General features: G+C 39.9%; 1 protein-coding gene across 8 annotated transcripts in view; it reads left to right on the top strand.

The window, feature by feature from the left end:
- The window catches only part of NHSL1 (NHS like 1), a 272,172-nt gene that overhangs the window by 210,154 nt on the left and 38,055 nt on the right, over positions 1-23,963 (top strand). For all 8 annotated transcript variants that reach the window (XM_030556415.1, XM_030556422.1, XM_030556418.1 and 5 more), the window contains exon 3: positions 20,836-20,960. In XM_030556415.1, the coding sequence (XP_030412275.1) occupies positions 20,836-20,960 (125 nt within the window). The remainder of the gene's footprint in view (positions 1-20,835; positions 20,961-23,963) is intronic.

Genomic DNA, 23,963 nt, shown 5'->3' with positions numbered 1-23,963 from the left:
AGAAGGTTTTAGGTAAGAATTAGAAACTGTCCCGGAGTTTGAATGAGTTTCTGTGTTAGAAAGAAACTTATAAAAAGAGTTTCTATAAAATTTTTTACAAAGTAAGTCTATACAGATGGCTTCTTGCTAGCCTGTCCATGTGTCTGTTACTAGTGCCACCATTTCATTATCTTTGGCGTTAGCGACACTATGTTCTGTTAGTGCAGCCATTTGAACAAGAGCAGTCAATGGAGAAAAGTTTGGAACATCATCCACCTGTCGGTGGAAATAGAGTTTTGAGACAGTCTCTGTGTATAGGAATTTTTAAAAAAAAAATGTTTATCCTTGTGTATTATTCAATGAAGACAGTGTCCCTGCACCAAGGTCCCATACCTGCAAAGTGCCAAATCCTTCAACTTCCATTGATTTCAATGTGACTTGAAGGCACTAAGCACCTCACTGGATTGGGCCTGAGTAAAAGCGCCTTGTGATTTGGTTTGCAGAAAATATTTGTCTGTGTTAGTGGCTTGCCTTTTGAATGGAGAAACATTTTGTTGCCATATTTTTGTTTGTTTTGTTTCAGTTCCCTTAACCACTTCAGTTAATTGAGATTCACCATTTCTTATTTATGCCTTTGACTGTAATTTAATAGGGTACTTTTCACAGTCAACATTATTAGATCACGCACGACTCAGCAAATACCCTGCATACACTTAAATTTATTACTGGGTTAATATATTTGTGCAGAACTTTAGCCTTGAACTATCTCTTGTAGACGTAGGCTTACAGTGCACATACAAGACATGCTTGTCAGCTATTTACAATAGAAAGTTTTCCCACTGTAGCTTAAAGAAAATGCAGTTGGTGCTTAAATTTTGTTCTGTCAAGTCTTAACTACTTGTTCTTCCATTTTCTATCCATCATCTGTCCTGGAAACTTAATGAAAGAAAAATATATGGTCCAAATTCATGCTTGCTGTGGTTTTCTTTCAATAGTTATATCAGGGATGAATTTCCAGTTCTATCTTTAATAGATTTATATATATAAAACCATATTGCAGTGTGAAGTAGGTGCTTTTATGCTCCTCAGCCCAATATACAAGCTTCAAGATATCAAAGTCAGTGGGAACTACTACTCGCTTTTACTATAACTCTTTTTCTTTAAGCTAATGCTTCAGTGCTAGCTGCTAATTACTTATAATAAGCAACCCCACAAAAACAAATCCGTGTATGCACACAGCTGAGGAAACTTTGATAAGGAAACAGATTTCGGTTTCATGTTTCCAAGGGCTGGTAATGAACATCAGAAGAAAAAAATTACTTCATATTTATTTACAAACAAACAAACCTACTTTAATGCTGTTTTTTAAATTCTCATCAGTGAGATTTCTGGTCCAGCTTTAACACTGTTTTCTCATCTTTTGATGTTTGAATAGTCTGACTTGCATGACTGAAAGTGAAGGTTCCCATAGCAATATTAAAACGGGCCCATCATGTGTGGGTAGGGTGACCAGATAGCAACTGTGGAAAAAAATGGGACGGGGTGGAGAGTAATAGGCACCTATATAAACTGGACTGTCCCTATTTAAAAAAATAAAATAAAATAAAAGGGACATCTGGTCACCCTACGTGTGGGCAATGTTATAGGGTCACACCAGATCTCTGCAATAATACAAAATGTTACATATGTCCCAGGCTTAAAAAATGTGTGTCACACCGATTAGCTAGAAGCTAATATGAAAGATATGGGGCTGGGAAGTGTTGAGAGATCCATCGGTGATGCCCTAGTTAACTTCTCCCACTCTTTCCCCTTTTTCAATGTAATAAAGGCAAAGAGTTCCGGAATTCATACTCTGGTGCCGTCCATGTACCTGTCTGGTGCCTTCATTTGTCATACTAGACTTTCACTGGCTGACAAATTTAAGTCTGCACTTTCCTTTCTTCCTGGCTTCTGGCAAGGAGAAGGAGCTTCCTTTCTTCCCTGCTACTTCTCCCTCAGGCTTGGAGATTGATCGCTGCTACTTTGCCCCTCCCTGGGACGGAGGGGAAGGAACCAAGCCCTTGTTAGTCTTCTGCCATCAAATTGAAGGGAGGTGTTGAGACGGTTATCTTAGTTTACATCATCTCTGGATACTGTTAACACATCTGTGCCTTGGGCTCATAAAACACCAAACTGAAGAGCACCACATCAGGTATTTTCAAAGAGTTCAGGCAGGGGGATATTGTTATGTAGTAAAAGGCCCTAATGAAATGTAGTTACATAAGAGCAGAGTTAGGTTGCTATGGGAACCTGGATTCTGAATTTCTTGACTCTGTGATTAAACTTCATTTTTAACATATTAATATTCAAAATGTATAATATTTGTTAAATGTTACAATGTTAAAATGAGGTCCAAGACAGTAGGACAATTGCTGCCAAAACTACAGGATGTGATGTCATTGGAAAGCAACTGATTGCTGTAGTCTGGTGCATGAAAGTGTTTGTTCCAGAGAGATCACCCATCCAAATAGTGTTGGGTCCCAGCTTTGCTTAGCCTTAGCTTATGAGATTTGACAATACCACTGCCAACCCATGCCAGTCTGATTCCAGGCTAGTGATTTTTGTGTAATTTTATTCACTGATGCCCAAATGAAAAATAAATATTCAACTCTGCTTACAAATAACAAAGCAGAAGCAGAGTGGTTTGCACTAAAGCCACCTGGTAACATATCAAATGTTTGACATTTTTCAAAATAATAAAAACACACAAAAAAGTGGATTGCTGTCAAAGTGTTCTCTGGTATTACCTTTCTAGAAGTAAGCAGGTCAAACCTCCTTAGTTTTTTAAATTATTTAAGGTCACTATTCACACTAGTATAGTTTGAAAAGTTCAACAGGTTTTAGATATTATGAAGCTGACCAAAAGCCTGTTGAAGTGAATGGGAGCCATTTAATTGATTTTTAATAGGCTTTTGATCAGCACAATGTAAAACATGCGCACAATGATAATAGTTATACCAGTAGCGTTTTGTAATTATGTAATCTGCTTGGTATGTAGTACATTTAAATATTAAGGAGGGATAATGTTTCATGGGAGGAATGGCATTCAGCAGCGATCTTTACATATATTTCTTGTCCATCCCTTCAGGAAACAAATGCACATGTTTCTATTTGTATTTTTACCTTGTTTAATTTTATAAATGTAATAATCTGTTTGAGAAACAACATGCAGTTGTATATGCTGATGAGTGTTGTATTTAAAATTCTTGCACCCATAAACCACAGCTATGTCTTTCTGATATTAAGCAAGGAGAAGATCCAACTTCGCTTGCCTATAAAACTATTTTGAAATATGAATGTTTCGATCTGGCATCCAGATTTGTTCAAACAAGGTAAAGGTGCTAATCCTCATTTATGATTTCATGCAGTACATAAATTCCATACGAAACTTTTAAAACCGAGATGTTTATGTATGATCTGAATTGAAAAACAAAACCTGTGAAATTGACACTGTACATTTTTGTGTTCATTCACAAAGAAATGCTGAATGGATTTTGATGTAGATGTTTTTAAAAACTAAGAAGACTTCTAGCCTGAGAAATTTCAGCTCATAATTCATGTGTGTGCTTTTCAGGAAAATTATAAATGGCTTAAAAGGAGGCTTTGGAATGGAAGTTCAAGCTCAGTTGAATTTAATAATAAAATACCCCCCTAATTTCAATGTATTGCTTAACTGTTTTTAAACAAAGTAGAGTATGGTATCCTGATTACATAACGTATGCCATTATTTGAGAAAGTCTATTCCACCGGCCAAATAACCTATCTCCTCTCTTTCTTGGACGTGAGTGTTTGGCACAACCAAGATCTTGGAATATCCAATAAATCAGATGGGAAAGGGGAGTGAGGGAGCGGCACACGTTGAAGATTAAACATTGTCATCCAAGGTACCTGTTTCACTGTCCTTCATGTCCAAGCTGGTCTTACAGTCCATTCCCAGAGAATTCATCTTAGCAAGTATCTCATTCATATTCTCATAGGTTCCCTATGTTCTCCAGCATAAAACATGCAGAATGGAACAAAACTGTACCAACATTCTGTGGGTCTTGGAGAACTCTACAGTTCATGTGAATATTTCCTCTGTGGGATAAGTGGAGATGAATGGGCGAAGACAAGTAAACGAGGGTGGCGGCTGTGCAGGAAATCAAGCTCCACTAAGGGGGAGTCACAGCACATGGACGATTAATGTTGCTCTGAGCAGCATTAACTAATCCTTTTTTGTTTTTTATTCGGATTTTAATCTGTGCTGCAGAGGGAAGATGGCACTTTTGCTGTAGTTTCCAGAATCTTCCCATCTCCAGCCCCTTTGATTTAAATGACCAAGAGGCTGTGCAAAATGGAGAGGTTTGCACCCTACATAATCACTGTCCCTCTCCATGTCACCAGAGTTTTCCCCACAGATTTGACTTGTTTCTATGTAACATGGTAGTACCTGAAGGATGATGCACTGTGACCTTCAGCCAGTATTAGAGATCTGCAGTAGCAGTAATAATTCTATTAATAGTAATAGTAACACAAGCAGTTGTCTTGTATAAAATGTAAATTGAAAATAATCCTCAACTAGCTAGCTGATCAATAATTTAAAAAGTGACCAGCAACAAGGGCAACAGCACGCGACATGTTAGGATGCATGACCACGGTACAGCTAATTGAACTATGCTGAACTATTCAAAGCTAGTTAGAACAGATGCACATTTCAGCACAAACTGAAGATCGTCAATTCAGGGCTAAGGTGGGGAAATTGCCTTCTGGAATCAAGGATATGTCAATGAAAAAACCATACAAGTTTGGGTTTAAACCAGAGGGGGAGATATTGGGAAAGGGAGGGAGAGAAGAGAATTATATCAAGTGGCTAAGGCCCTGTTTCCAATGAGAAATTGTCCCAATCCTAGCCAGCCACCAGTGTAGCTTTACTGGTGGAAAAAAACAGGTTAGCTCTACTGGTGCGAATCGTGGATTTCTTTGTCTACACATGGGGGTTGCAGTTGCTTCAATGGTTGACCACTGATTGCTGGAACTGAAACAAATACTCAGACAAGGCTTCAGCTGATCACCGCTGCCCCGATATCACTCAGAGATAGAGACATCCAGTTTTTGAGATAGCCAGGGGTTAAATCGATGGTAATCAACACCTTAAAAGTCATACCAAAGTCGGCCTCATCTAGTGCAGATTGCTGCACAGGGGGTAATGTTTCATTACCACTGTGTTCTATACTAATTTCCAAATAGATTTAAGGTATTGACCCTTGTAAAAGATGGTACAGTAATCCCACATATAATAGATATATTAAGGACAGGAGGTCCAGTAGGCCAACTTCTATGCTATTTGTACCCATCTGCAGAGGCTTCCTGCATAAATTACTGATTTTACATTGCAGTTGTATTGATTCAGGTTATTTGCACACACTATAGGGCTCAGTGCTCCAGGCACCAGTGTCTATGTTGATTCATTAGTCATCTTATCTTGTGGGGAACGGGGTTTGCTGGCTGTGGCTTCTGTTTTGTCCTGTTAGCCAAGTTCAAAAAATGTCTTTAGCAGCAGTAATTGAAATGTTTGATTTATATTCCAGAAGGCATCTGATTAACATTATAAAATAAAACCAGATTTTAGCATCCCATCCTGAAAGAACCTCTGGACAGGTTTGTGTGTACCCATTGTTTTCGCCAGGCTTCTGCTTGATCACTGTGCAGATGAGCAATGCTGGGATCAGCCCCACTGCTGGATAATCCTGCTAAGAAGATTATTGTTTTAACAGTAATCTTGTGTTTCATTAAAGAGCTGCAAAGTAAAGGGGAACCACTTAATATTAACAACAGGTCTAGTCCAGGTTCACAGAGATGTCAAGATGTGCGCTCCCTACCAAAGCCTTATTGAAATAAGAGACCATTAAGGGCTAGCAGCAGACCATATGTCCTACCCAGGCCTTGTTCTTACAAAAATCAACTTATTTCTCATTATTTTAGTTTCAATAGTCAAGTTAGTGCCGGTAGCTCTACCCATGTACTCTATCCTTTTTACTCCTTTTGAATTAATTCACAGTACATCTGTTGTTGACTCTGGCAGAATTCCATATTCCAACGGCCATTTCTGTAAGGAATTAAAAAGGGGAAAAAAGTATTCAAAGGAAATTAGACAAAACTCCACCAAGAATCTAGACTTTACATGTTGAGTATTGCTTTCATGCTGAGAAATGAGCGCTTACTGGGTCATGCTCAGAATGCAAATCTATAGATTTTATTAAATCCCATACCATTGGGTGTGAAAATATATACATTGATTATATTTAGACGGATTACATATACACAGGGCACATTATAAGCACTTTACAGTAGAATGCTTAACATGTAGCTAAGAAACACTGTCAAAATCCCTGCTGAATAGATTTTTTTTTTAATAGTCTAAAAGACATTTTGTATATCTGATGTTTCACTCAAAGCCCATAGCAATATTCCTCTAGTATTCTTAAGTCCTTTGAGCCTTACCATTTTTCAAATTTGTGTCTGTGTTTGGTGGCATTCATGTAAATCTTATTTTTTTAAACTTGTTTCTTGATAGCTTTGTTGACACCGAACTTTTATCAAGAATCATGTATAGGAAGCAGGGGGTGCTAAATAGCCTAGGATTTGTCTTGTGTAGGATGAAAAGTGTGTGTTTTAGAATGTTTTATCTAATACATTTTAAAGTCTAGTGTAGCCAAGGCAATGTGTACTTTTAATGTGTGCTAGTTGGTCTAGTTGAAACCGGGGGGGGCTTTAATTAATACATTCTAACAATATACCTTTAAATCTTAGTCAAGACAAACAGGGATGGTCTCCACTACGGGGAGATCAATCCATTTAGCAGGTCTAGTGAAGACCACTAAATCAATGGCAGAGCGCTATCCTGTCGACCCCTGTACTCCAGCTCCCTGAGAAGAGTAAGGTAAGTCCACTGGAGAGCATCTCCCATGGACCAGATACCAGAGTAAGTCGACCTAAGTAGTGTAACTTAGGTTGGCTTGTCCCGGCAGTGAAGATAAGCCCTTAGATAACTGTTAATCAGACACAGAATCTTTCACTTCTAACTGGCTGTTCAAAAGCTGCGTCTTGATTTGGTGACCTACGTGAAACGAGTGAGTTGTCTTAAACATTGTCTACATTGGGAATTTTCCCTGAATCCAGCAACTGGTGGCCAGTTGCTGATGTAGCTACAGCAGTGCAAACCAGTAGTGTAGACAAGGGAAGCTGTGATTTGCACCAGTGTAATTGATTTTGATTTCAAGTAGGGCTAATTATCCACTGGTGTAAATCACAGCTTTCGTTATCTACACTAGGGGTTTGCATGGGTACAGCATCAGTCTTTGGTTATGAATCCATGAAATTGACAGAAATTCCTGGTGTTGACAAGGCTGTGTTGAGTTCTTAGTGGGCAGGTGTCCATACTGCAAGAATATAACCATCTCAGTTGTCCACCTAACTGGCATTTTATTATCATCCTCAGAGAACCATAAAGAATGTATAAACACCAAAACTAGTTTGTTACTCTTACGCCATGTACAGACTTGGAAAACAGATCATGTTGTCACGTTAGCTAATCCATTACGTAACATGAAGTTAAATAGGATATTTGCACCTGATGGTGACGTATTTTAAAACCTGTTAGCTGGTTGTTAACAATCATTTTAAAGCATAGCTTTCTGGGTCTATAGTAGGTTCAAAGACCTGTTCTAAATTGTGTGTGTAAACCTGGCCTATTTTTTAGCTTAGACATGAGCTTGAGGGTATTCCCTCAGCATCTGGTTGAGAACTATTGTTGGGAGTGGGGTGGGGACATTACTCCCTGTGCTGTAGATGTTCTATTTATGGTTAAGAGGCCTGCATCTCCAGGACTATCAATCTGGCATTTTGCGGGGGATGTTCTATGTACTCAGCTTTTTGTTCACAATATTTTAAGAATCCAGTATGTTAACTTGAAAATGTGTTAGAAGAAAGCCTCTGGATATTTTTATATAAACATTCAGTTTGTGTTCAGTTGTCTTGGAAACAGCAAATGTCCATAAAAAGGATAGAAAAGGTGGTTATTTTTTCTTTCAGCATTGAAAAAGCAAGAATAAATGAATATAGAAAAGGCACACATATTACCAGTCAGTGTACCAGTATTACATCCCCATAGACATTTAAATTAGTCCAAGACAAATGGAGATAATCATTTTGAAGTCTCCCCAGTGACAGCTTGTTACAAATGATATTTGTTTATGTCTGTTTTAGCTTAGTGCCCTTAGAAAGCTGATTGGGTTTTCTGTACTAGTGAATCATTTAAATCATTCACTCTGCTGGAATTTGCTGGTTGTGAAAGGGACAGGTGAAAGATAGGGATGTAAGTACAGTTTAAAAAGTTAAGATTAAGCGGCTGGGACTGATCCTGCCAGCCAGCGTGGCTGGGGCTCGGGCCTGGGCTGCTACGGCCAGCGTGGGGTTGCTGGGGCTGGTGGATTGGTGGACTAATGCTTACCGGTTAACATTTTACATCCCTAGTGAAAGAGAGAAAAGACACAATGGAAATATTTAAATATGCTGATGATTCAAAACATACAACTGGAGTCACCTATTGCAGAGCTCTTTCTTCTCAGTCATGTCTGGATCATTCCTGAAGAATGGAGCAGCAACCCCTTATTTGTCTGAGATACTGTAAAAGGAATCCCCACACACACACACACCCATTCCCCAGACAGGATGCACTCTAAAACAAACAACTCTCCCCCAGTATACATATATTAAATCACTAAGAACATACACTTAATGTAGCAGTTGTGATTATAAATCCAAGAAGAGTATGCTTCATTTAAAGTATCAGCTTTTACTCTCAGTTTAAAGCTGGCTGGGATGCATAGTTCTAAGCCTAGCCAAAAGAACGGAGCACTTGACAGCCATTGGAGTGACAGTAATGGACATGAGTCTGATCTGATGGTCCCTAATTAGCCAATGGCCAGCACAATTATCAACCCAGTCTGTTTCTGAAATTGTGGAGCGGAGTGGGGAGAAGAGAAACCAGGAAGGGGAAGGAAAAGGTTAAAAAAAGAAACAAAAGTATCTTCTAAAGTGAGCAAGGTGTGTGGGGAATGCTGGGATAGTGGGTGTGTCGCAAAGACCAGGCACTTCTGTGAGACCATTTAATCCATGATTTCTTCAGTAAGATTAAATATATTTTGCAGCGTGCACTCCACTAGTGAAGAAGGTGCTAGCGCTGGAATTACTTGATTGGGGATGAAGTGTCATTGAATCCCAAAGACTAAAGACTCCCTATTGGACTTACTCATGCCAGGAGATACCTCGTGTGTACTGATATAACAAAGTTCTAAACTTGTTAACATCACCGTACATTGTGGTGAGGGGAAGGTGGTGAGGATGAGGGGAGAAGGGTTGGATGGGACAAGGAAATATAGTAACTTAAATAAACAGAATATTAACCAAACCATCTAGAGAGCGTTGAACAAAAGATTTTTCAGCTAATCTGTTGTGGCAGCACATCTGTTGGAATTCCTGACTCAGTAAGAGAAAATTGTTGTTCTCTGTCCAAAATAGGTGCTTTGAATGTGGTGTAGATAAAGTTCATGAACTTGCCTTACCGTCAGTATTGGTCATTGTGGTGTGGCTCTGCAGCGTATTTTAAAGCTAGTTTTGATGTAACGATCCACTCTGATAGTCCAGTTCTGCAGATGATATGGGGATTTAGACAAGCAAAATGGGATTTGTTCCAAGTTGAATGCATTCTTGTGTGATATGTAGACTGGTATCTGTCTGAGGTACTGATATGGCCCCCATTACTGTAATACTTGAGCATGTCACAATGTTTAACGTATTTATCCTCACACCACCCCTGTGATTTAGAGAAGTGCTGTTATCCCCATTATACACATGGGGACTTGAGGCCCGGAGAAATTTAAATGACTTGCCAAGGTCACACAAGATGTCTGTAGCGGATCAGGGAATTAACCCAGGTCTCTGGCTAGTGTCCTAACCACTAGACCATCCATCCTCACTAGTTGCAAGCTGTTTAGCTCATTTAGACTAAAGGACATAGCTGCTATATAGGAACATAAATCAAACCCTTCTTTTAATGTTCTATTAAGTATGAGATATTTGTAGAAACAAGATTTATTGCAGATAATATTTTAGCACTCTGCATCCATACAAAGTGAGCGATAAACAGTATTATCCTCATGTTATAGATGGCATCCAGAGACCAAGTGATTTGTTCAAGGTCGCAAAGCAAGTCAGTGGCAGAGTTGTGAATATAACCCAGGTCTCTTGACACTCAGCATATACACAGTCCATAAGATCACAGCTGTCTCAAGTAAAATGCAGCAATAAATTCAAAAGGTGAAGGTGAACTATTACCACAGAAGGTACTTCTCTGTCTCTAAAATAGAAGTTGACTGCAAAACAGGTAGCCAGTAACAAAAAAGCATAAAACAACAAACATTATTTAATCAGTTTTCCTTAAATCGAGATACGCCTTGCACATTTTAGCAGGACTGCCATTTTCTTATCAGGTGATTTTTAGATACAGTTCTTATGGACACTGATTGTAAAAAGTTACTTTAATACAAAGTGTTGCTTATAGATGGGATCTATAAAAAGGAGCTCTCTCTTTTTTTTTTTTTTTTGCGTAAAATGAGACTAAGACGTTTAAAATCAACAAGAAAGAATTTTTGACCTCAGGGAATCGAATAATTTTCCAATGATGTGTGCAATGAATAGATAAATGTGTTTTCAAATATTGGTCAGCAGATTTATTTCTGTGGTTGACAGTTCAGCTGACTATTACAATTAATAGCCCTTCTCCATGATCCCCTAACCCATCCTTCAGATACAAGTCGCAGTGAGACAGGCTGTGCCAACAAGTCACCCTGAATTTAGCCAAGCTAAGTCAGCTTGTCATTTGTTCATTTTTTCCTTCAGCAAAAGAAAAGACCTCTAGTACAAAGGCAGCCCCTGTGTGTTCTTTTCCTCCCTCTTCTCTTCTTGGTCCATAGAGCTTCCTCTACTGAGGCAGCTTTGCATAGAGACATCTGCTCTGCCATGCATGCAGTGCTGGTAGAAATTGCCCATGGTCCAGCTGGCAGTTAATTTGGTATTTTTATCAGTTGGTCTGAAGTTGTAGTTGAATTAATTTTCTTTGGATGCAAGACAAGACGCCTGATGGAGGCATTTCTGAGCAATAATTATTTCTTTTGCTTTAACTACCCAAAATGTCTTTTTTAATTTTGTAAGTATCCATTGTTAAATTAATTCAGGGAACGCAGGCATTTTTACTGATAACCGATAAATGCTTAAAATGTGGAGAAATGGGATTACTTGTATGTGGATGTGTACTATTTATAGGCATACTGGATTTGAGACTTATGCTGAAACCCTTGCTTATGCAAGCAAAATTTACTTACACAAGTAATCCCATTAAGATTACTTTTGTAAGCAATGATCAGGCATATAACATGTAGTCTCCAAAGGGTTAAAGTGTAGTACGTACCTGAAGGCACACAAACAGCACATAAGCTATGTGGGTTTGTGTTAGGTACAAAAAAACACATGACAATTTGGGAGATTGTATCTTCTTGGAATAGCAAATATAACTGTATGAAAAACATTCAGAAATGACTGTAAATCCATGTCACGCTGTTCAGTTCTACTGTCTGTTTAGCAGTTGGTCTATATGGCAGTAAATTTTGCTTCACATAAATTTTCAAGGTATGGAGATTAGTTTTAGCTATTTGAAATTCTGCTGGTATGAAATATTAACTAAATGATAAGACTGGAACAGAGGAGAAGCTGCACAAAAATCCTTCCAGCCCTCCTCCAATACATGCACTCTGTTTTGGCATTGAGAAATGCAGTGTGTCTGTCTGACTAGACAGACAGTGCATAAGTTAATCCTGTTTTTTCACAGTAATACCATGTCAAATGAATTAATGAGGTATCAGTTCTGTGCCTTCTGTTCACTCAGTTGATCTGTGACTCAAATTATGGTGTAAGAATATGGTCTCAAGTTGTTTGAAATGCAGTAAATTGCTAATGTATGCAGTAGTTACTACTGTGCATTAACTATTGAGGGTCAACTAGAGTTTAATATGAGATGGGAGTTGTCTCTAGTACAAAAATGACATGAGATCTTTTCCAGGTTTATGAGTTTTTTCTCTAGTATTTTCATAGGATTGGTCTGGGTACATACCACAGAGGCTGTTAAGAATTTGCAACCAACAAGTCCAGTTGTTCAAGTGGAGTCTAATCTTTAACCTTGTCCAACAGATTCTAATAACTTTTACAGATAAAAAGCTCACTTAATTGTGCAACAATTCATAGCTCTCTGTTTTTGAGCTCATTCTGTTATAGGGCTGCACTGAATTCCACCGAAGCCTCACGGTGAACTCCACTTTGACACACTACACTAATACTGTCTACAGAATCCCTGCTCTGAACAACAGCCTTATGTAATGGGGAGAGTTCTGTGAACAACTTATGCATGGTCTGTGACTGGCATTTGCCGTGCACCAGAATATAGCAGTGTGTGGGATAGTAAAAAGACTAGCAATCATGAGAAAATGCTTATATATAGCTAAGGCTAAGATTTTGTTATGGATATTTTTAGTAAAAGTCACGGGCAATAATGAAAAGTTCATGGAATTTTACTAAACTTTTACTAAAAATATCCATGACAAAATGGTAAGCCTGGGCAGCTGCTAGTGGGCTCAGGGCTCCAGGGGCCCCCACCACCTGTAGGAGCTTGGAGCTCCATGGGTCCCCTCTGCTGGCAGCTCCAAGCAGTGGGGGGGTCCCACTTGCTGCCTGGGGAGGCCGGGAGCAGCAGGGGTACCCCACAGCTTCCTGCCTCCGCAGGTGGCAGGGGACCCTGCAGCTCCAAACTGGAATTCCATGACTAAATTGCAGTCTTAAATATAGCACCATTGACTGCTTAAAAACATTTCCTTCAGTAATGTACCTCCCAGGAACACACCTAACCTTTTGTTACGTATGTAAAAGTGACCTGTGAGTCTTTCACAGGTTTCTGACCATATTTCTGCCATCACCAGTTAAAAATTAAATAAATAAACCCTGTCTGTGTGAACAAAACAAACAAAACCACCCCAGTAACAACTTTTGGATAAAGCATGTCCCTCTGACAGGGGTTGTAACTCTCCCCCCCCCCCCATTCACACTTGCAAGAATAAACCATGTTATAACACCTTCGACCACAATAATTTTTAGACAGTTATTCTTGTAGTGTAGGTAGGGTCTGGAAGCTGTAAATATTACTATACAAGAAGAGAAACAAGGATCAGCACTAAAAAGATGGTGGATGAGCCTATGAATAAGTGCACACGGGTATAGCTACAGTTTTGATCATCAGTTTTGATTGGGAGTTTCTGGTTTCAACAATTAGAATTGGCTCTACTCTTTTTTTGTCTGTTCATCTTCATTTAGTGATTCCCTTGCTAACCATAGGAGTTTACAAAGTTATAACTCCAAGAATTTTTTAAATTACTACAGTGTTTAGGGCTTCTCCAGGGTGGCATTCCCAGTCAGTGAGACCATCCTGGATCCAGCCCATGCAGTGTGGCACACGCCAGCCTCATGTGCACCAACACCCAAGAGAGCGGAGAGGGGGTACTTTGTGCTAGCTAAAGGAGATGATTTCTTATTTCCCCAGCTTGCTCCCAGTTCCCTGGTTGTTCAGGTGGCTGCAGAACGGGTGTGGCAGCAGCTGCAAAAATCTGCCCCTCTCGAAAGGTGGCCAAGAAACTGGACCTGATGGGCAGGAAGGTCTTTTCATCCATGGGACTGCAGTTCCGTGTTGCAAACAGCCAGGCTCTGCTAGCCAAGTTTGATTTTAACAGCTACGACAGGCTAGCAGAGTTCAAAAACAAGCTTCTGCTAGAACTCTAGGAGTGGTTCCAGATGCTGGTGGACAAAGGGGACTGGTAAACAAAGTGGCCCTCCAGGGAGTAGTGGACGCAGCCAACACTGCCTCTCGGTCACTAGCCACCAGCACAATCATGCGCAGGAACTCGTGGCTCTATCTTCCAGCTTCCCTAGGGAGGTCCAAAATCCGGTCAGCGACCTCCCTTTCGATGAGACCAATCTCTTCAACGTGTTCCCTTGGCCTCTACACTCCATCCCCCAGACACAGACACCAGAAACAACTCTTTTTTCCTGTGGCTCCACTCCTCTTACCCAGCGTACAACGAGTGCCTGGAAAAGCTCCCACTTTGGCAACAGCACTCTGCGGCGTTGTTTCCCCACCGCCGCTGTGACCGCCTCCTCGACCTTTTCCCAACCACAGGCCCAGGGCCAGTTTTGACCCTTGGGTCAAGAGCAGTGATCCTCCTACAGTGCCAAGCACCGCAATCCTCATTATCATTGAGGTAAAATCACCAGGGACAGTTGAGCAGTGGAGATCATCCACCACAGATATTTCATAGAGTTCCTCTCCTTTTCGCCTCATCGCCCTCCCACCTGCCTACTTCTCAGCAGAACTCTATACCTCAGTGATGTACAATGGTTCGATACACAATGCCATGCTCAATGACCTCTCTGCAGGGTGGGGGATGCCCTGCTAGTAACTCTTTGCCTCTTTTGCTCTAGCGGAGCTCTAGGCAAGGGCTCTTGAGGGGATGCTCTCCTCCTCTCCTGGAGGGGTGACCTTCACCATGCCTTTCCTCCCATTCCCCTTCTGCCACAGGTTCTTCACAAGATTCACCAGGACAGTGACACCAACATCCTCATAGTGCCTTATTGGCCCCGGCAGTTCTGGTTCATCGACCTCCTGAGGGTCTCCACCCAACCACCAGTATCTCTCTGCACACTCCAGGATCTCCTTACCCAAGATCGGGGCAGACAGTGCCATCCCAATCTGGACATTCTTCACCTCCCAGCCTGGTATTTGGATGTGTGTCAAGTGTAGACCACACATGCTCTGCCCTCATTTGGCAGAGCCTCACCCAGAGCAGGAAGGAATCCACGAGAACCTGGTACCCTGCTAAGTGGAGATGCTTCATAGAGTGGGCCTATTGCCACCACCACTTTGGGGACACAATGATCATCTTCAACTATCTTCTCATCCTCAAACCGTGAATCTGGAGTCTCAACTCTATTGAAGTATGCCTGGCTGCACTTAGCGCCTTTCTCCTGCCAGTGGATGACACCTCTGTCTTTACACCCCCTTACCACTTTGGTATGCTTCATGAGGGGCTTGAATAACACGTTTCCACTGGTTGTGAAGTCCACACTTCCATGGACTTTAACACTGTTCTCTCTACCCTCAGCAGACCACACCCTGAACCCATGGTGACATGCTCCCTGACCCACCTCGCTAGGAAAGTGGCATTCTTCGTTGCCATCACTGCCAGATGAGCCACGGTGGCAGCCCGTCCTCTCCTTCCCCCCCCCATAGTATTTCACAAGACAAGGTCTCCTTAACTCTACATTCCATATTCCTTCCTAAGGTAATGTCAGAATTTCATCTCAGTCAATCCATCTCCTTGCCTGTGTTCCATCTGAAACCACACACCTGCCCCGCTGACAGGACCCTGCACTCCCTCAACGTGTACTGGTGTTCTACCGCCACAGGCCCCTTCCAGAAGTCGCCAGGTCTTTTCATTGACATCGCTGAACAGTTAAAGGGACAGGCCCTCTCCCCCCAACAGGTATCTAAATAGCTCTCAGGGTGCATCCCTGTGAGTGCTACAAATTCTCCAACCTCGCTCCTCCTGGCAGAGTAACAGCCCATTCTACATGGGTACAGGCCCCGTCCTCAGCCTCAGTAGTGGATGTGCCATAGCAGGACATCTGCTTGGACGCAACATGGTGTTCTGTCCACACATTTACAGCACATTATGCTATAATGCATGTGGCAGGAATGGATGCAACCATGGGCCATACTGTATTGCAGACGCAGTGCCATTAGCATCCTCGCACCCACCTCTGTGCTGTCCACTGCTCGCAAGTCACTCACATGTGGAATCCACATAGGGACCATCACTCAGAGAAGAAGAGGTGGTTACTTACCTGTAATTGGAGATTCTTTGAGTTCTATCTATATTCCATTAGCTGCCTTCTCTCCCTCTGGTTTGGACTAGAATATGCAGTCATATAAGGGAAAACTGGTGTGGCGTCGACCTGCACTGCATCTTATATCCTCAAGAGGGAGCACAAGGAGATGCACTACCCCACGTGTGGGTCAATGGACACTGCTAGGAAACACTTCCGGATTAGGTGCATAGTGCACATACGTGCCTACATGTGGAATACAGACAGGCCACACATCTCAAAGAACCTCCGGTTATAGATAAGTAACCTCCTCTTTTGTCTTCATCCTCAAGGTTCAACTTTGTATAATCCTGCCTTCATCTCTCTGAACTGGTCTTCGTTTGTGGCTCCCTTAGCCCTCTGTACTCTGACAGCAATATTATCCTTGGCTCCTTCTCTCTCAGTCTTCTCTGTGCCTCTTCCCACATTGCATTCTATGTTTGGAATTCCCTATTTCAGTTTATTTATCAAGCCACTTCTCTTGTTGCATTCAAATCCCACATAAATACTCACAGCTGCTGCAAAGCTTACAAAAAGTGATGGGAGGAAAGGTAACAAAAATCCAAGTAACAGTCTCATCAAGAAGTGTATGTGGCCTACTGAGTAACCACCTTTGGACATCATCTTCTCCTTGTCACACCTTCTCCCTTGACTGTTTATGGACCTTACTTGTGTCATGCTGTACACTTTTCAGGGAAGTGACTAAGTTTTATTTGTTTTGTGAGGCATTTACTATATTCCTGGCCACCCAGAAATTTAATAATAATAATTTCTGATGTTATAAATGTGCTAGTTCTCCAGACATCCATCAAGTCTTCGGGCAAAGACAAAACTTTCTTTCCCCCCACCCCCTCAAAATAACCTTTTAGTTTTTCCTTATAAATAGACTTATTTGAAATGTTGAGTTTTCCTTTCACAAGAAGTGTCAAGATCTTGAAATTACATTCCATTGCAAAATGGAACACAAAGGCAAAATATAGAAAATTTTTATTAAATGAAAAATTTCGAAAAGTATCTAATTGGATATGTCAATATGGGAAATTTCAACAGCACAATTCAATATGTCAAAAGGATATTTTTCATTAGATTCTCCTGTTCAGAAAATCAAAAATTTATGTCAAAATCAGCATTTATCTGTGGAAAAGTCTGATTTTGATTAAACCACTTTTTAACAGGAAAATGTTCCATATGAAGAATTTTGGCCAGCTCTGTTTATAAATCATACTAAGACTAAAAAATGAATTGTCATAGTTCTGGACAACTGAAGCTGTATTTGCTGTTTGTGGTCTAGCCAGGGCTACCCACTCTAAATCTGAGACTCTTCAACCATCACCCTTACCCCGACCACGGTATTTCCATGACGCGCAGTCCGATCACTGTGCTGTGATATTCCCAGCAAAAGACAGACTGTCTAAGCAGGCTTGCTGTACTTCCCTCTTCAGAGATGGTACACAATGTAATTGCCAATGGTTAGAAGTTACCATACAGTTCCCTCTAAGCAAGCACTTTTATTCTTAAGATAAAAGCATTAAAGAGAAAATATATTACAAACAACAAAAGAATGTACACACATGCTAATAAGTTTATCAGAGATCACAGCCTAACTCTTAACAAGGACTCATTGCCAGGGGATGTCGTGAATGCCAAAACTGTAACTAGATTCAGAAAAGAATGAGATACATTCATGGAGGATAGGTCCATCAGTAGCTGTTAGCCAAGATGGTCAGGGAGGCAACGCCATGCTCTGGGTATCCCTAAACCTCTGACTGCTAGAAGCTGGTACTGGGTGACAGGGGATGAATCACTTGATAATCGTCCTGTTCTGTTCATTCCCTCTGAAGCATCTGCCATGGCCCCTGTTGGAAGACTGGATACTTGGTTAGATGGACCATTGGTCTGACCCAATATGGCCATTCTTATGGCTCTGGTTGGTGATTAGTCTTTCCAACATTTCCCTAAGGTTTGGGCCCCCCTTGGACTAGAGATCCTGTCCATTTGCTGGATCAGAGAGAAAGTCCTGAATCAGTTTTTACTCAGACTAGTTAACAAAAAATCCTTTCTTTCTCTGTTAGTCCCTAGAAAATCCAGTTTGAGCCAGTATATTTGAGCATCTTTCCAGAGGTGGTAGCTCTGTAGATGTGTTTCAACCTGAGTGAATTTGTCTAACCACCTCCTCACTATTCTTAGTTCCTGGAGGGCTGTGGTCCCTCGCTTCATGAGATTACATACTATCCCTCAATTATGCATAAACAATTACATTTTTAATACAATGTACTCCTAAAATACTTAAACTTAATTCAATAATGTTTAACTAGGACATTGCAGGAAACTGCCATCTGTTACACTCACAACAATTACAACCTACACACCTTCTTCTTTATTTTACTTTGCAAGTGATCTTTAAAAGCTGCACCTTCATTTTTTTAGGAGGTAGTATTTGGGGTCTGTTGTCTTTTGCAGCATCATTCTACATATTTGTCGTCTTCATCTTAGGTGTTCCCGGTTTAGTTACAGTGAGGTAAAAAGTAGCTGCTCTTGGGGACAGATTGGAATATACTAGCAGAAGGGCCCACTAAACACAATACTCTGTCTTTATTGTACAAAGCCATGATTTAGAAACCAAGACAATTGTGCAACTTCACAGCAAGAACACCAGACCTTGAACCAGATATGTGGCCTTGTAATATGAAGTATCAGAGGGGTAGCCGTGTTAGTCTGGATCTGTAAAAGCCGCAAAGAATCCTGTGGCACCTTATAGACTAACAGACGTTTTGGAGCATGAGCTTTCGTGGGTGAATACCCACTTCTTCAGATGCATATAATATGATGCATTCATGAGATTCATGGGGCAGGGAAGATCATGTGCCATAATCCTGTTCTCCCCCCCACCCCTAAGTTAATTGTGAAACTTGGTATTGCATTCCATTAAACACATTGCAATTTAAAACAGGCTTTGTCTCATAGAATTACATGCCTGTATTCAGTAAATGGGATTTCTGTTTTGGAGGCTGTCTTAGAGTATGATATTCCTTGCCATCCACAAACTACTTTATGGATTTCTTGTTGAAAACAGTAGAGGAATAAATGGAGAAAACCTAGTTTGTAGAGTATAAGATTTGAGACCCTTATTAATTAGGAAGTAAAAACAAAGCCAAATTATGCTCTGATTGCAAGTTGTAACTCAATTTAATGATTCGCCAAGCAAAATTCCTCCTTAAAAGGTGCCCTCAATTCAGAAAAAATGGACGTTTTTATTTATATGTATGTACACACACAGACAAACTCTCTCTCACACACACATACATACACGCGCGCACACACACACGTGTCAAATGGTAAGGCGTGGAGCAGGCACAAAAATGTTAATTCACAAAACAGCTCTTCTCCAGTAAGTAATGACAAAAGCTGTTTGCATTATATCAATGCCCACTGTACAGAAGACGTTTCAGTTACTTAGGTAGAGGTGTAATAAATACTTATTTTTATTTGTGCTTTGCTAATCTCGCAACAGATTCAGACTTCAGTCTCTGGAAATGTAAAACTCACAGTTTGACTGGGCAGATCAGTTTGGTCATCTCATCTTGAACATTTAATTTTTCCTTATGCTCCTGCATCTGTTAATCTTGAGCACAATCACACTGAATATCAATTAAGAAAAGTACACAGACAGGAACACAGCTACAGAAATTTTATTCAGGGAAATGAAGTGATACTGGGATTTTGGCCAATTTGGGTTGGTTTTTTTATCCCTCCCTCAATTTTATTCTATATTCCTCCTCTACATGAAAGACTCTTCACTTTACACTCTTCCCACATGGCCTGACAAAGGGTGACCTGAGGTTCTGAGGATCCCTATAATTTGAACTCCTGCCTCTCTTTCTAAAAACACTGTAATGGATGTGTCTTCCCCAGATTGGGAGGCTAGATGATTGGTCAGTGCCAAAGCCACTTAGCAGATGGTGCTCGAGTAGTGAGCAATATCCTCACTCCAAGTGTAGGGCACAATTATGGAGGTCTACCAGCCTGGCAAATGAGACCCTCACTGTTGCTAGCGCACTTTTTCATCTCCCGTACTGTAGTATGCTGCCATCTGTCAAGACACTGAGCACGACCACGCTTAAAAAAAAATTCTCTTTCTTGCTCTCCTTCTTATTTATAATATTTCTAGAGATCCTGTCTCCCGAAATAAATGATATCTATCCTATACATATGGGTACAGAACTTCAAAATAGTATCCTATTATCTGTTTGACAATGGTAATATACTGTAGAAGTGTCCATCACCATACTCTCAGTAAATATTATGTATTTTCTTTTTAGATTTGCTGTACAGTAAAAAATAATAGGTATTGGCCTTTGTTATATGCGATCAGTAGGTGGATGGATGTATATATGAACTGATGTACATGTGTAATTACTCCTATGCATACTTAATGAAAAATAGAGTATATATATGATGTCTGCAGTCTAGTGTTATAATTCATATTAGAAACTGTCCAGAGAAAAAGATTAGGGATGACTACAGACAGATAAGGATCAGTTGTTCTGGTAATGCTCAGTTACAATTAGACTCATATGTATCAAGCTTTATACTACATATATTTATATCAAGTGAGTTTTATGCTTAGAGAGGTAAAAATAAATTGATCTGACTCGGATCCCTATGCCTTTCTTAAACTAGACACTGGATACAAGTAAGAGAATGGGAATAAAATGTTATCTTTCTTCATTTTTTTGTTTCTTCCTTTTCCATGTGCAGAATGTGACAAGCTGCGGAGGGATGGCTATCGAAGTTCTCAATATTACTCTCAGGGTCCAACCTTCTCTTCTTCTAGTGCAGCCTGTGGAAGTTACCAAGATGATTATGAAGAAATTGAACGAAAGGTAAGGAATAGAACTGTTAAATGATTAGAAAATACATGCAATTTCAAAATTTAAAAAAAAGTTGCAATTATTCGCAGTTTTAATTGCACTGTTAAATAATATAGAATACCAATTTAAATTCAGCATGGAAACATGTCCTCTGGAATGGTGGTTGAAGCATGAAGGGACATATAAATATTTAGTATATCTGGCACATAACTAACTTGCAATGCTGGCTACAAAAGTGCCATTCCTGTTCTCCCTTCTCACGCCTGTTCTTACTTACAGGTGACATTGTAAATAAAAAGCAGGCAGGATTATCTCCTGTAAATGTAAACAAACTTGTTTGTCTTAATGATTGGCTGAACAAGAAGTAGGACTGAGTGGACTTGTAGGTTCTAAAATTCTACATTTGTGAGTTGCACTTACACAATAAAGAGATTGCACTGCAGTACTTGTGTGAGGTAAATTGAAAAATACTATTTTTTTTTACAATGCAAATATTTGTAATCAAAAATAATAATATAAAGTGAGAACTCCATACTTTGTATTCTGTGTTGTAACTGAAATCACTATATTTGAAAATGTAGAAAAAATCCAAAATATATTTATTATTATTTTAAATTGGTATTCTATTATTGTTTAACAGGTGTGATTAAAACTGCGATTAATCATGACTTTTTTTTAATCTAGTTAATTTGTTTTGTGTTAATCGCTTGCGTTAGCTACAATTAATTGACAGCCCTAGTGAGGAGGCAGGAGATTGGGGAAAAATGCATTAAGTGACTATAAAACCTGCTCTTCATATTATTTATATAGGCTGAGATTTATAAAGGAGTTTAAGGGAGTTAGGTGCTAATAAAAGTTAGGCATCTAACTTCCTTAGGCTCTTTGAAAATCCCAACTCTGACTATATATATCTATATGTAAATAAAGTTCCCATTGGTGTAATACAAGGATGACAGTGTGAATGGTCTGGTAATGTTCCAGGGAGAAGGTGTATCTTATGAATTAACAGTGGCAGCTGTTTTGAAATAGGGTCATGTTAGTCTTGACTAATCTTTTTATGATAAAGTATCAGGTGGGGCCATTAATCCAGGTACACAACATGACTGTGTTCACACAACAATGAGTACACAGACTTCATACCCTGGTGTAATGTGGTTATGTCTTTTATTTATTTATTTTAATAATGGAGATGTACCCATCTCCTAGAACTGGAAGGGACCCTGAAGGGTCAACAAGTCCAGCCCCCTGCCAAGTACTGATTTTGCCCCAGATTCCTAAGTGGCCCCCTCAAGGATTGAACTCACAACCCTGGGTTAAGCGGGCTAGTGCTCAAACCACTGAGCTATCCCTCCCCCCAAATGCTCAAACCACTGAGCTATCCCTCCCCCCATGTCATTTCAGTACTCAGAAGTTCTGTCCTAATGTATCCCACCTCTCTGTAATGAATTCCAAGGAAATGAAAGATCTCACATTGATATTGGTTTGGCTCACTGCATGTCAGTTTGCTTCGTATTATGTTCCCTGTCTCAGCTCAGCAATGCTGGGCAATTGTCTCAGAACCTGGAAATTACTGAAACAAATGAAGGGTGATGGAAGGGACAGTTTCAGCTATAAGATGGTTAAGATGGTTTTGTAGTCTTCATGTGATTTTGGTCATTTCAGCTACAGAAACACTATGTTGCATTAATATTAAAGTTGTGAGTTAATTGTATAAAAGCAAGAAAATTCCAATCTGCGAAATGGTAAGCTGTCCTTAACTCCTTAACATTGTGTGTAAGTGTTGGCGCGCGTGTGGTATCCAAGTTATTGTATCCTGTGATATCTTGGTACAAAATATTGCCTGCCCAGCAATAACCTGGCATTCTTTTGTCAGTTTGTATCACAGCCCTTATCTTTATGGTAGTTTAGTTTATCTTTTTGGTTGTTTAATACTAACATTATACCATGTGTTTGCATATGTGTGTCTGTATATAAATTCTGTCTACACTGTGAGGTCTGCCAGTCCTTTGAATTCAATATAAAGTGACTGATAATATTGTATAGTTTTCCCATTTCCATTTTCCACATTGCCTCACATCAATGACAGGGCTGTGGCTTTGTAGAAACGTCAACTATTCTTGCTGTGCTTTAACAGTATCCATTGTAACATCTCATTTAAACTTTTTGTGTATGCAGTATGGAAGTAAGAATATTACAGTGATAATCTGCAAAGACCTATTGAAATCACTAGGAGTCATAATACAATATGTGCTCTTTATTATAAAAACTGTTTTCTACATGTGTTCATAGCTGTTGCTCTGTGTGTGTGTGTGTTTAAGCTATTTTAAGTATTTGGTTGTCCTAGTTAGTATTGTGGTCCATATAGATAGATAGTCCACAGAACTGCATTTGTAAAACTAGTGAGGTATGATGTAACATTAAGGTTGTTTATAGGTGAGCAGACCTACTAAGGACTAATTGCCATGGATAATTCTGCTTAGAGACTAAACACTGTCATCCTTAAGGTTTGTGTGGTATGTTGTTTTAAAATTATTAATAAAGAAATTGCTAATATTTTGTTCAGTTAGTCTATGCGTTCTGAAATGTTTAACTATAAATGATTACACTTCATTGAGTGAATAGCATTTCTATTTCAAATTAAAACAACTTCCTCTTAATCTGTGTTACTCAAAGCATGGTTTAGTGTGAAGGAGGATAGACAGATGCAAGGTTGACACAGTTTTTAGTGGCACTAATTAACTGAGCACCATTAGCTCTCTCGCTCTAGCTTAAAAACTTAGTAGGATTTTATCCATTAGCAAAATTGCAGTGTGGCTCTCCTTTCATATTGTAGAGTTTCAATGGTTCATGTTCTTTGCATCTGTAGCAACTTTTTTTTTAACTTTAAAGTGATATTCTAGAATTGTACTTTGTTTGAATTACCACCTCTCAAAAACCATTCTCTAAAATTGAAGTTTAATCCCAATGGTAAAAAAGTCAAAGGCTTCTAAGAATGTAGCTGTAAGTGGGACTTGA

The sequence above is a fragment of the Gopherus evgoodei genome, chromosome 3 (genome assembly GCF_007399415.2).
Source record: "Gopherus evgoodei ecotype Sinaloan lineage chromosome 3, rGopEvg1_v1.p, whole genome shotgun sequence".
In the NCBI taxonomy this organism is placed as follows: Eukaryota; Metazoa; Chordata; order Testudines; family Testudinidae; genus Gopherus; species Gopherus evgoodei.
The sequence above is the reverse complement of the archived record's forward strand: the minus strand, read 5'-3'. Positions and strand labels throughout refer to the sequence as shown.